Below are 15100 nucleotides of genomic sequence, written 5' to 3' on the forward strand. Positions count from 1 at the left end.
CCGAGAAGCAGAGGGGGGCGGGCCAGGTAGGAATGGTGCAGGTCCCGAGAATGTTTTTTTTAAAATAAGATATAAATACATAAAATTAAATTTAAGAATAAATTAAATGAAAAATAAAACTTACCTGCTGGAAAAAATAAAATCAAAATGGTGGATGGGGCTGTACAGGGAGCGTGACAGCTCAGTGATTAGATTAACAGTGGAAATTCTATTAGAGCACCTCCTACTGGCGTTACAGGGAAGGATCACCACTACGGTGGACTTCTAAACATAAGAATCTCCAAAGGATCGTTGACGTAGGATTTTCAATGGAATGCATGACCCATGCACTGATTTTAATATATTATAGATATTAAACATACTGAAAGATAGACTTCACTTGACGTAAATGCTTATCCCTCTGACTGATCAGTGATTAATGAGAACTGTGGAGTGCAGAGTTCTTATTGATGAATACCAGGTATAATCTCTCGACTCACTATATTATAATATATTACATTACAACAATGACTACATTTAAAAGTTCTTCATTGGCTGTAAAGCGCTTTGGGATGTTGTGAAAGGCACCATATAAATGCAAGTCTTCTTTCTTTTATATAAGTAGTTCATAAAAATATCGAGATGCAGCTTGCAAGGCTTGAGCAGTGCAGCCTTGTGGAGCTCCTAACTCGCAGGAATCAGTCAGTTAGCGTCTTTGTAACCATTGTAGGAACTTATAATAGGGAAGGAACTTCTCCAACCTTAGGGCCCTCTCATCCACCTTCATCACTCTGAACTCCATCCCACTTCCCTTCAAATTTGTCTCCTCCTCTGCTGAAGGTGGGGTTTGATTTCATGGGCTCAGGCCTCTCTCTAATACCTTATCCAAGAGGCCATTCTTCATATCTGAGCCTCGACATTGAGGCCCAAAGGCTTCGATTGACATCATTTTAACATCAACGGTAACCCATTTAAAATTATGTCAATCGCAAAGCCCAGAGTTGAGTTTCGTCAGGATATCCTGCCATGTGAGGCGCCACAGCTATGCCTAATCACATGATGAACAGATGGTGAAGGAGGAGAGAATATCATTCAATCAGCTTCTTGTGTCATTGAATTTGCCTTTGTGCCTGACTGTCCCGGTGTTCCTCTTTCCAGCGGGAGTCACTGGATAATGATCAGGAGTGGGAATCCAGGCTGACTTTTCCATTCCATGGCCCAGGGTTGCTAAGGCCAACTACAGCCTGTCAACCAGAGGTCCCCAAACATAGATCCCCAACTGTAGCACCCCAACGTAGATCCCAAACCATAGATTCCCAACTGTAATTCCAAACCATAATCCGGGACAGAATTAACATTCACTTGGACGAGTGTGGATTGATTAGGGAAAGCCAGCATGGATTTGTTAAAGGCAAATCGTGTTTAACTAACTTGATAGAGTTTTTTGATGAGGTAACAGAGAGGGTGGATGAGGGCAATGCAGTTGATGTGGTGCATATGGACTTTCAAAAGGCGTTTGATAAAGTGCCGCACGGTAGGATTGTCATCAAGATTGCGGCCCATGGAATAAAGTGGGCAGTAGTAACATGCATACAGAATTGGCTAAGTGACAAGAAACTGAGAGTAGTGATGAACGGCTGTTTTACGGACTGGAGGGAGGTGTACAGTGGTGTTCCCCAGGGGTCAGTACTAGGACCACTGCTTTTCTTGATATATATTAATGACTTGGACTTGGGTGTATAGGGAACAATTTCAAAATTTGCAGATGACACATAACTTGGAAAGGTAGTGAACAGTGAGAAGGATAGTGATAGACTTCAAGAGGATATAGACAGGCTGGTGTCATGGGCGGACACGTGGCAGATGAAATTTAATGCAGAAAAATTCAAGGTGATACATTTCGGTAGGAAAAATGAGGAGAGACAATATAAAGTAAAGGGCACAATTCTAAAAGGAGTGCAGGAACAGAGAGAAGTGGGGGTATATGTACACAAATCGTCGAAGGTGGCAGGGCAAGTTGAGAAAGCGGTTAAAAAAGCATACGGGATCCTGGGCTTTATAAATAGAGGCATAGAAAACAAAAGTAAGGATGTCATGAAAAACCTTTGTAAAACACTGGCTCGGCCACAACTGGAGTATTGTGTCCAGTTCTGGGCACCGCACTTTAGGAAAGATGTGAAGGCCTTAGAGAGGGTGCAGAAGAGATTTATTAGAATGATTCCAGGGATGAGGTACTTTAGTTACTTGGATAGACTGGAGAAGCTGGGGTTGTTCTCCTTGGAGCAGAGAAGGTTGTGAGGAGATTTGATAGAGGTATTCAAAATCGTGAAGGGTCTAGACAGAGAGATAGAGAGAAACTGTTCCCATTGGTGGAAGGGTCAAGAACCAAAGGGCATAGATTTAAGGTGATTGGCAAAAGAACCAAAGGTGACATGAGGAAAAACTTTTTTACACAGCGAATGGTTAAGATTTGGAATGCACTGCCCGCGGGGGTGGTGGAAGCTGATTCAATCATGGCCTTGAAAAGGGAACTGGATAAGTACTTGAAAGGAAAAAATTTGCAGGGCTATGGGGATAGGGCGGGGGAGTGGGACTAGCTGGATTGCTCTTGCGTAGAGCTGGCGCGGACTTGATGGGCCGAATGGTCTCCTTCCGTGCTGTTACCTTTCTATGATTCTATGATTCTTTAGTGCCCCAACCGTAGATCCTCAACCGTAGAACCCCAATTGTAGCACCCCAACCGTAGGTCACCAAACGTAGATCCCCGACGTAGGACCCCCAACTGCAGATTCCCAACCGTAGAATCCCCAACCTTAAATCGGCAACCATAGATCCCCAACCGTTGGGCCCCAACTTTAGGGGACCAAATGTAGGGGCCCCATTGTAGGATGTCAACTGAGGTTAGCTCACTTATCACAGACTGGGATCAACCTGAGCCTTTCCTGCTCTGTATGGCTCCGTGTGCATTTACCCGCCAGCTATTGAGGGAGCTTGTTTACTTTAGGAAATCAATTTAAGAATCCTGAATTAATGGCAACTGAAATGGCCCCCGGGGTGAGTACAATGATTTATAGAACTTGTAAAAATTGAGCATGGTTGATCCTAAGCCAAGACATGACCACATTAAAGAGAGGTATCTGTATGGGTTAGACGTGGAACTCCGAAAGACTACAATGGATGCAGAAAACTGGTATAGTTCAAAAGGGTGGGTCATGAAGAATTCCTAAGGGATTCTGGGTAAAATCTGTTGCTAGGTTATGGGCAGGGTTGTCTGATGGGGTTTAAAGCAACAACAGTCTTGTGTAGGTTGGTTGGGTAGGACCAGCGGGTTTTTTTTAAACAGTTAGTAAAATGCAAGCATGCATTTTAAGCTATTTGTGACATTAGTCTGGAGAGGGTTTTGTGAATTAGGCTTCGAAGCCAAATACTTACCAAAGGATTCTTTAAGATTAAGAAACAGAAAGAAAGAAAACATTATAGAAGACATTATTCAGCTACATTGTCATTGTTATGTAACATTAAAAAGCTTTAGACTTAAATGTTTTACTTAGGTTCAAACACATTAGAAAAAAGAGGTTAATTCAATTCATTGCCATCTTATTTAAATGATTGTTAGTATATTATTATTTTTTGTAAATATAAAGAACAACATTCATTCACAAAATAGCAAGGATAGACTGGTTGCTAAAGTTAAAGTTCAAAACCATGGCAACAGAGGTCCATGAACCTTTTGGGGAGGTCAATCATGTGAAGGATTAAGTGCAGCTCACTGCAGGATGTGAGGTTTAGATGTAACATTTTTACATTAGTTCCTTTTTTAAAATATGTTTTATTTTAGACTTAGTATACAAGTTAAAGAATTCGATCGGTCAGTTTTTTTTGTACCATGTTCACTGAAGTTCTTGATACAACTTGTTCACTTTGCCAATGGTTCCACTGGGTTAAAATGGCTGCCGCCTCCTCACCTACACATACCACAACCAGCAAGGGCAGCAAAAAAGCTTCATAAGGGTTTCCCAATCCCAACGATTACTTTCAATTTGACACATTGGTCACAGAATGGAATCCCAAATGGAAAAAAAAAAGAGAGGAAAAGAAAAACAAGAAGAAAAAGAAACAAAAAATATAAATGGAGGGAACAGTAGGCCCAGGGAGGAAGAGCCACTTCAAAGAATATAATGAAAGGAACTGGAGATACAGTCACAGCAGTGAGCAGCGTGAATCAAAGAAAGCTCTACGCATAAGACAGACAGACAGAATGACAAGCTATGAGGACGTCACAAACATCAACAGCAGTAACAGCTACACAAAAGGTCTTTTGGTTCCACATTTTTCTTTTAAAGAAACAGATTAATCATTTTTGGATCTGTTGGTAATTTTTTGTTTTTTTTTCCGGCCCCTACCTGACCGTAACTGTTTGATGCGTGTACTGGAGCTCGGGTCAACAGGCAGGAAGTCTTTGAACCAGGTGATCTCAGGATCGGGGTTACCACTGGCTGCGCACAGCATAGTAGCCGTACGGGTGCGCTCCACCACCTTCAGCTGGGGGCCCATGTCGATGCTAGGGAAGCCGGAGGGCAGCTGGTCTTCTGCGAGCAAGAAGTGGAAAGGGAAGACAATTAGAAAAAGCTCAAATCCAGTTTACATTAGGCTTCAAAAGTAAAACCAAAATATTGGCCATCCATTTTCCTTAATTGGCACTGGGACCAGAAAGACAGACAGTATTAATTGATGGACATTGACTCCAGTTGTGAATGCAGGCCTTGGTGTATAAACAAACTTCTTACCTGCCCCACTAAGTAGCCCCGACACTGAACAGCAATACACAGGAAGGCAGCAGTGGGTCGGCAGACTCCGTAAAACAGTCAAATTGGCTAATTCGTCACCTTGACAGAAAACCGTACTCACATTCCAAGAGTCAACCCCGAATTCTACCTTTTCGACGTTGTAGGGATGTTCTGTGCACAATCTGTACCTTATATGATGGACAAGAGTAGCAGCTATACAGTATAACAGTCATGTTTTGTGAAGAATTGACTTTTTACACTGTAGAATTCTGCACAGAAGCACCACGCTTGGCTAGAATTGTACAGAATCCAATAGTGTGTTCGTTCAGGTATTGGGAAAAGTCAGCGTTTTTGAGGGAGAGTTTTTTCTCTCTCCCCCATTTGTTTTATGTTTTCTCCCTTCCACCGTTTCCCCCGTCTATTTTCTTCCTCTCTGGCTCCACAGGTGTTGCTCAACCTCTCGTGCCTTCTCCAAGTGGCCATTGTTCATGCGTGAGCCGAGTCAGGAGACTATTCAACTGTGGAGGAAGCTATTCAAATGTCCTCACCCAACACCCATACAAGCACAGGTTGCTTGACATTAATCAGAAGCAGGAATCCTTCGTACTAAGGCCAATTTGATGGAGAGATTTTCTCATTGGTAGATAAATCAAAAACAGATCCCCAAGTATCAGCAACTTGAGATATATGCAACTTAATGGAAAGCTGGATTTAAAATGTGTGGTTCATGAGGCTTCATGGAATGCAGCTCAGAGGCCCACGAAGATAAAACGCTTGGACATTCAGCTTGTTTCCAGGAATCTGGATAAAATTCAGCAATCTTCTGATTAGATCCTGAGCCCAATTGATATCCTTCCTTCCCTTCCCGTCACACCTTACTACAGCTGCTCTCCTTTCAGTCACAAAACAGCATTCCACAAATGAGGCGGTCAGCTCCTACCAAGGCACGACCTACCCTGAGGTACAAGAGCGGTCCATGGTTACGTAGGTACCAATTTTATTCTTCATCCCCCCCCAACAAAACCTTGTGCCAAAGAGATGTGGACAGTTTCTGCTTGGCCACCTCCCCCCATGGGGCCATCTGGAGAGCTATGGCTATTATGCCACTTCTTTCTGTGAACTGGCTCTTGGTTTGGATTCAACATGTCCATCTAAGGCAGTTTCATTTGCATATAAAAAAGAAAAACGTCTTGAATAAAGCTCATCCTAGAGAAGTAGGTAAATCCTTCAAAGATCTGTCTGACATGCCATCAATTAGAGCAGATCGTGGCAACACATATTCCTCTCTGCAAAACCTATTTAACTTCATAAGATTCTCCTCTGTCACACTGTAGAAATTAGTGGCTGCATGAAGATATGCAAATGCTTGATTTGAAATCATTCAGAATGGAAGTAGGATTGTTTCACCAACCTGACTGTTCCCAGAAGCAGTTTCAAATCCACATATTTAATTAATGGCCAGCTCCCAGAGTGAAAAATCTACATGAAAATAAGATTACAATTTTTCTGTTTAATTAGAAAAGAACTAAAGACTGGATAGAAAGCTGTAGAGTTAGAGAGAAAGAAATAAATAGACACAGAGAGAAAATCAGATAAAGAAATATAGAGAAAGAAATAGGAAAAGCATTTAATAGGGAAAATAGACAAAGATAGATAGAAAGACAGCGAGGGAAATAGACAGAGAGACCAAAAGAGAGTGAGAGCACGAGAGAAACAGGCACACAGACAGACTGAGAGAAATACAGACAGAGACCGAGAGAGATAGACAGAGAGAGAAGAGGGGACTATAGATACACAAAACAAGAGAGGAGGAAAAATAAGTGAGAAAATGGAGAATGCCCCGAAATTCCTGTCAGTGTTATTAGCAAACGCTGCCCAATACTTTAGCGAGGCACTAACCGGTGGAATGGTAAATATTAACCTGCTGAACAACAGCAATAATTTCTAAGTCTCAGAGAACGGAGAGAAAAAAAAGAAGAGAGACAGAGAGTAAAGGACAGAAAGAAAGAGAGAGAAGCAAAATAAATAAAAGAATTTCCCAGCTGCCTGATAGGGCAGGACTCTAATTCATGAAGCATGTCCATCTCCTCACCCCATGATTTCTATACAAACAGTGTTGCTATGTCGGAAGAGTCCCATGTATCAGCAGGTCAGGCAAGAGATGTAAAGTGCTGCCCGTCTTGCTGATGTGTGGTGAGCTAGCCCTCCGAAAACATGGCTTCTCATTTTGACGGAGCACAGCAGTGATCGGTTACAGATCCATTCTCATCAATTCAGTGCTTACGAGTTCAACACCTCGAATACAGGGTGTGGTGGAATAGCATAATAGATTACTGCGTTGGTTGACCGTGCTGCAGAGTGGAATAACAAGGCCCTTTCAATCCCCCTGCCCTGCCTATGGTTCTCTAACACGACGCTTTCCACCTTCTCATTTTAGCTGTGTCTATGGAGAGACAACAAGTGGTTTCTGCCTAAGCTCTGGAATTCCCTCCCTAAACCTCTCCACCTCTCTCTCCTCTGTTAAGACGCTCCTTAAAACCTACCTCTTCGGCCAAGCTTTTAGTCACCTGTCCTAATATTTTTTTATGTGGCTCGGTGTCAAATTTCGTCTGATTGCGCTCCTGTGAAGCGCCTTGGGACATTTTACTATGTTAAAGGCGCTATATAAATGCAAGTTGTTTCTGTTGTTGTTTCACTCCCTTTCAGCTAGCATGCAAATGTGGTGATGCTATGAACTATGTGTAGCCAAACAGTAGAGTACAAGTCGGTGGCAGTCACACTCTGGGTCAGGCACCACCGTAAGTACTCTGTCCATTCTGGGCACCAAGACTAAAGGGAGACATTCAAACGCTGAAAGTGGTGCAGAGAAGAACCATGAGGCTGATCCTTGCAATTGAATTGTGAGGAAAGACTGGAGAAACTCAGAATTTTCATCCTCGAAATTAGAGAGACCTCACTAAGGTAGATGATACTAAATTTGCATTTATACAGCACTCATCACCTCTCTCAGCAATGTCTCAAAACACTTCACGTACATGAATTACTTTGATGCGCTGGGCCTTTTTTATATGAACGTACAAAATGAAAAGGACAGGGAAAAGTTCTAGGCCCATCAAGCCGGTCCCAACCAAATACGGTCCAACCAGGTACACCATTTACCCACCCTTTAACCATGCAATCTTCTGGGTCGGGCAAAAAATAAATTTGTGGTCAATTCAAGGAAAACTCAGGGACCCCCGCTAAGGCAATCAAGCAAAGCTCCAGGAGTCCTTATCCCAGGTAACTAGCAATTTACCCATGTCAACTGTGGTTCAGTGGTACACTCTCACCGCCTGAGGCAGAAAGTCGTGGGTTCAAGTCCCATTCCAGAAGCTTGAGCACAAAATCTAGGTTGACACTCCGGTGCAGTACTGAGGAGTTACTGTCTTTCAGATGGTGGATGTTTAGCTCTACCGCTAAAAATGCGCGAATGTGGGCTTTGGATGATGACTGGATTCACATCGTCTGTGATGTCCTCACTATCGAACAGATTAGCAATACTCACTGTCTAGGCTCATACATAGAAATACATAGAAGTTACAACATGGAAACAGACCATTCGGCCCAACCAGTCCATGTTAGCGTTTACCTTCCAAATAAGCAAAGACCTCTAATCGCATCCTGTTCCCATATCCCTTTATCTCCTTTTCCTTCATCCACCTATCCAATCTAATCTTGAATCTTACCTTAGTTTCATCCTCAACCACTAATCCTGGAAGTGAATTCCACAGCCTCACAACTATCTGTGTAAAAACGTTTCTCCTGCCCGCTGTTCTAAATGTCTTATATTTAATTTTGCATCTATGGCCCTTTGTTCTTGACCCCTCAACTACTGGAAACAGTCTGCTTCTATCTACCCTGTCCCATCCTTTCATAGTTTGAAACACTTCTATTATATCTCCCCGTAGTCTGCATTGTTGTAACAAAAAAGGATCCAATTTTTCAAGTCTTTCTTCCTATTTGTATTTCCGCTTACCAGGCAGCATCCTAGTCAATCTGTGTTCTTCCTTCTCTAAAGCTTGAATACCCTTCCTATTATGTGTAGCTCAACACTGCACACAGTACTCTAACTGAGGTGTTACTAAGTTTTTATATTGGCTCATCATTATCTATTGGTTTTAATATTCTATACCTCTTGTGATAAAACCTAGAATTACAATAGTTTTTTTTCACAGCCTTATCAACAGAGGTGCTGCCTTTAATGTCCTATGAACCTGTACCCCCAAATCCCTCTGCTCTTTCATGCATGGTGTGGCCTGTTGGGCGAGGTATTAGAGGGGGGCTGTACCCCAAAAGGAGTCAACATCTTCAGGAGAGATGGGGAGAAAATTAGGGTTCACAAACTCCTCTTTATTTATCTACAGCTCCTGCAGTAAACCTTCAAAACACTTTCAGCAGCAGGCTGCATGCCATCTTGAAAAAATGTTTGGCAAACTTTTTTTTAATGGGAAGAGAGAAAAGACTAGAGTTCTTCTCAGGATGTGTCTTACACAGAGTATTCAACGAAGTGCTTTGTCCCAATTTGTATCACTGTGTTGCATTCAAGTGAAATAAAGCTTGTCCCTTCTCGAAGATGACACGGCCTCTTTAACTGGTTTTCTAAGTACAGCAAGCAACCGTACTGTTCCAGTAATGTGGTCTTGTCTAAAATTCTGGTTACCCTCAACAGGCATATCAGGGGCAACACTTGATATAAGCCCCTGCCAGGATAGCCTCCATTCCTACACAAATCCTATGTTAGGCACTTGAGTTATGAGAAGAGACGGCAGAAGCTGGGATTGTTCACACTGCAGAAGAGAAGGCTCGGTGATCTTGTTTAAGTATTCAGGATCCTAAAGGGTATTGGCAAGGTAAACAATAAATTTAATATAGTTACGGTTTCTACAAGAGGGCATAGCCTCAAACGAAGAAGAGGGAGGGTGAAAAGGCAGTTTAAGTTTAACTACTTTACACAGAGGGTGATATACGTCTGGACTGACCTGCCAAGGGAAGCAATGGGAACAAATTCAAGAGAGAGTCGGATAAATACCTGTGAAAAATTTGAGACCGGCGTATAAGAGATCTGCTGGGATATGATATTTCCTAGACACAGGGTACAGCCAGATGAACCGCAATGGGCATTCCCATATCCCCATTGTACTTGGCTAGGAGCTAGCTGGCATTTCTTGATGGATTTCCACCTTTTACAATGAAGCATTCAGCCTATCAACCTAACTAACAGGCCAGGTTACTGTCTCCAGCCAGCTCTCTCCTGGGGTAGTCGGGCATCCCCACTGAAAGGAGCACTTGGCTGAAGCTTGTGCTTTAATTAGTTTCTTGGCCCCAATTCCAACGCAGGGCCTTCTGGTGACTGCACTGTATCCACAGAAGAGTTCACAGCACACAAAAAACAGGCCTAATTTATCACTTTCAGAGGGGAGCAGAGGCTGAAGGCATGATGAATGAAGGCTATACAGCCTACGAAAACAGTAGTGTCAAAGGAACAGGACAAATGGTCTTTGGCATGACCAGCCCTAAAATAGAGAGACGTAGATATTAATGTCACCAAGAGAAGCAGGTAAGATCTACACCTTCTCATTCAGTTTTGAGTTTGCTTTTTGAATATTCAGGTCTGTCTTGCAAGGAGCATCATTCTTTTGCAAACTGGAACCCCTCTGTCCCACACTGGCACAATGATCCCCTCCCCCAGACTGGCAGTGTTAATCACAAACGTGGTAGTGCCACATATACCCATCTGCATTTCTAGATTCACAGACTCCGGTCAGGTCCAGATTCATGTAATGTATAAATGCATCGCATCGTTGGGAGTTGGAGGTCTCGGGATGTCTGATGGCACTGCCAGTCTCAAACTCACTCAGCATGCTGCTCTGGCTCCTATAAGAGGCAGTTGGAAGAGTAGCTGAGCTGAGGAGGAGGCTCTGCAGATACTGTGTGGGGCCTCATCATCCCCTCCGCATATACTGAGCAGGTTGCACTGTCCCCTTCTGCTCTCCAATCACACAGCACCTATGATGGGCCATAGATGAAGGCATAGCTGGAACATCTCTCCGCCCGAGAGCACCTGATCGCTATCCAGTGACCTTTGCTGGAAAGTGTACGTGTGTGGAGGCCGGGTGAGGAGCAGGCTCAGCTGTGATACCCCTCCTGCGATCAGACAGCCTGCCAATACTCACTGTCTGAGCTCTAACCTGAAGAATGGGCAACTCAAGCAAGGTACTGAAGGGTGACTGGTGCCTGTGAAAGTGTATCCCAACACGAGTGCTTTCCCTCTTTTTTGACTGCGCCTGTTCCTTCTGAGGCTTCCACTCTCTTGTTTTTTAGACGTTATTGTTTTCTTGCTGTTAAGGCTCTATTTTACTGGGTGCTGCTCTCAGTCCCAGGCTCAGTGTCAGCTCCTGAACCCGTCAGTGATTGCTCCTCTGGCACGCTCCATTTAACCCAATCCACTGTTACCTCATTACAATCGTGTTGAGGAATCCCAGCTCGCTGTAAACTTCTGGAACATTCAGCGTTAACTCCTGCTTCTCGCTGACCTGATATTTACAGCAAATCACCAGCAGCACCAAATTCACAGCTTTACCTCCCGAAAGTTTGCTTCGACTACACATATCTATCACTGAACCAAATTTCATTTCATTCACAAGTGATGCACGCTTGTGAATCTTATAGTTTGAAACAAATAAACCAAAAAGGTGGGCTTGACTATTCTGTCCAAACCCCTACAAGTGATTGACCGGTAAATGCTTTGTCTGGGGTAGAGCTAAGCCTGTCAACAGCAACTTGCATTTATATATGATGCCTTTAACATAAGAAAATGTTTCAAAGGGTTCCACAGAGGAGAAGGATTGTGGACACCAAGCCTTTAAGGGCAAATTAGGAAAGGTGACCAAAAGCTTGATTGATGAGATGGGGTTCGAGAAGGTTTCTAACGGTGGTGAGGGAGGTAGAGGCAGGAGGGGTTTAGGGAGAGAGTTTCAGACTGTACGGTGTAGCATGTTGAAGGCTCTGCTGTTAAAGATGGAGGTCAGAGTTAAAGAACTCTAGGGCTTGTGAAAGGACCCAAAACTGGAGAAGGTTGCAGAGGTAGGGTGAAGGAAGACCCTCTTTTGTAGATAAGGACGAGTATTTTAAGTTTGATCTGTTGGGGATTGATGAGCTATTATAGGTCAGCACAGAACAGGATGATACCAGGATCCAGCCCACTCTGTGCCGAGTTAGCTGATCGCAATTGGCCTCAGCCCCCTGGATCAAGTGGAGAAAATATCAGGTAGGGTTCTTGCTCCTGATCATTACCCAGTGGCTCCTCTTGTGAGTGCACGAGTGCAGTTGTCCGTGTAGTAAGGTTTGGGCTCAACTGTAATGCCCCAATGATGAATAGTTTACAAGTCTCAGTGTCCGGGCTCACAGAGGAAGAATGATACCAGAGAGTAGCCAGTGACCACGTCACCGTACCCTCGCATAGGTCAATGTCCATGTCACCGTACCCTAACATAGGTCAATGCCCATGTCACCATACCCTCGCATAGGTCAATGCCCATGTCACCATATCTAACATAGGTCAATGCCCATGTCACTGCACCCTAACATAGATCAATGCCCATGTCACCATATCCTAACATAGGTCAATGCCCATGTCACCGTACCCTAACATAGATCAATGCCCATGTCACCATATCCGAACATAGGTCAATGCCCATGTCACCGTACTCTAACATAGGTCAATGCCCATGTCACTGTACCCTAACATAGGTCAATGCCCATGTCACCATACCCTCGCATAGGCCAATGCCCATGTCACCATACCCACACATAGGTCAATGCCTATGTCACCATACCCTCGCATAGGTCAATGCCCATGTCACCATACCCTAACATAGATCAATGCCCATGTCACTGTACCCTAACATAGATCAATGCCCATGTCACCGTACCCTAACATAGATCAATGCCCATGTCACTGTACCCTAACATAGATCAATGCCCATGTCACCGTACCTAACATAGATCAATGCCCATGTCACCGTACCCTAACATAGATCAATGCCCATGTCACCATACCCTAACATAGGTCAATGCCCATGTCACCATACCCTAACATAGATCAATGCCCATGTCACTGTACCCTAACATACGTCAATGCCCATGTCACCATACCCTGGAATGGGTTAAAGCCTGTGTTACCGTATCCTCACATGGGTAAATGCTCTTGTCACCATACCAGAGCTTGGGTGAGTGCCTGAGTCAATCTACCCTAGCAAGGGTTAGTATCTTGAGGGGATGACAGAAGCAAATTGGAAAAAAAACCTTCTATGTTAATTTGTATTACATAATCCTGCAAACGATATATGACTGCAGCTGCTGACTTGTGCTGCAGGGGTACTGTGCCTTGGAGCATCAATTCACTGCGTCACTGAGTGATATGATTTATACAGATTTATACCCAGCTTCCCTACACGGTCAATTTCTAATCTTGGGTGTTCCACTGCGGGTATGCCAATCAGTAAAAGCCATGGAGGGAAGGAGAAGAAAATGAGGCAGAAGGTCATTCAGAGTGAGGCTTGCACCCCTCCCAGCAGAGTTAAAGCAGCAGAGGCCAAGCAGGAGTCCAACTTGTCCACTCAGTCAAAGGCAATGCAAGGCCTGAGAGCATCACAGCAGAGGAAAGGGGAAGCAAGCAGCAAACACAGTACTATATTAGATACACCCTACACCTTCAGAGCACAATCTGTACTCCATACATGGTATAAACTTTACACTATATATTAGAGATGTCAGAAAAGCAAACAGAAGAGAGCTAGCTGGTTTTATTAGCTTTTGTTTATGTGCATCCTGCTGAAATATTACAGCAGGCAGAGAATTTGGATGTGATTTACGATGTAACTTCGCAAGAATATGAGTGAGAGGCAAGTTAGCCAAACTCTCCCGACCTCTCTCCCCAATAGTTACTGTTATCCAGATATAATTTGTTTAATTACCCCTCTCATACTGTGAGGATTTACATTGAAACTACAGCACAGAAATAGGCCATTCAGCCCAACTGGTCTAGGCCGGTGTTTATGCTCTACACGAGCCTCCTCCCTCCCTACTTCATCTAACCCTATCAGGGTACCCTTCTATTCCTTTCTCCTCCATGTACTTATCCAGCTTCCCCTTAAATGCCAATTCCTTAAATTCCCCTTAAATTTAGATGCCGATATTTCCCCGTTTCTGGGGATTCATCCAATTACTGGGCTTCCACCCCAAAAATTACATTTTGGAAATTGAGGAGTTGCACCTCTCATCCTATAACTGTCAGGCCCAAGCTGTAAACGTTAGCTCCATGATGTAAAACATTCGTCAGCTAAATGATGCCGATGTGACAGTACAGCGGGTGGACAATGAAGGCCAGAGAACCTCCACTCTGCTTGCCCAGAGACACAGTCTGAAGTCGCCAGAGGATGGCAACTCTTCCTCTGGTAACCAGTTGTGCGAAAACATCGACTCTTGCCTCGCAACTGATCTGTGAGTCAATGCTGCCAACACAGTGCCAGGGCAATGAGCTGTGAAACTTCAAAGGGATGAACTGTCTCTTAGCACAGAGAGGTTTATCCTGAAATCTGCCATGATTTGTTTGTGCTACTCAAACCCTTCCCCTAAGGATATCGAACAGGCTCCGAGCTCATTTAACACAGATTGGTGCATCTATATTTAATTTTTTTATGGTATCTACATAACTCACCAGACATGCACTGCTTATTGGCTCAATACTGGCCATACTTCCTGACACACAGAATGTACACACACCATCCCGTGCTGTGACTGGGTTTTATTTGGTGTAGTGGGACTAATACACTGTATGAAACACACTCAAGTCAATACACAATAAAATTACTCTTGTCAGTTGGTCGCACTCTTGCTCGAGTCAGAAGGTTCAAGCCTCACTCGAGGACTTGAGCACACAATTTAGGCCGACAATTCAGACATCCTTCAGATGAGACATTAGGTCCATCTGCCTGCTAGGGTAGCCAAATCTGGTTGGGTGTATTCCTGGAAATTTCATCACATGACCTCTCATTGCGAACTGCCCAGCTTCCACACTCCTGCCATTGGTTCATCCTCTGGGCGTACTGCTTTCCCATGGCCAATTGGAAAGCGAACAGACTGGGAACTAAATTAGGCCGTGTAGCGCCCGTTGTTTCGGCGCAACACAGCCTCTCCGACATCCAAGATGGCGTCTTGGATGCGTACGCATGTTTCCAGTGTGATGCCATTTTGGTATAGGAGTTAGCGCAGGCGCAGATAACGAACGCTGGAAT

General features: G+C 43.9%; 1 protein-coding gene across 1 annotated transcript in view; it reads right to left on the reverse strand.

Moving 5' to 3' along the window:
* LOC137299396 (receptor-type tyrosine-protein phosphatase delta-like) overlaps positions 1-15100 on the reverse strand; it is a 424076-nt gene that overhangs the window by 188290 nt on the left and 220686 nt on the right. Inside the window, exon 5 of the mRNA XM_067968105.1 lies at positions 4383-4568. Within this exon, the coding sequence (XP_067824206.1) occupies positions 4383-4568 (186 nt within the window). The remainder of the gene's footprint in view (positions 1-4382; positions 4569-15100) is intronic.

This window comes from Heptranchias perlo, chromosome 29 (genome assembly GCF_035084215.1).
Source record: "Heptranchias perlo isolate sHepPer1 chromosome 29, sHepPer1.hap1, whole genome shotgun sequence".
NCBI classification, from domain to species: Eukaryota; Metazoa; Chordata; class Chondrichthyes; order Hexanchiformes; family Hexanchidae; genus Heptranchias; species Heptranchias perlo.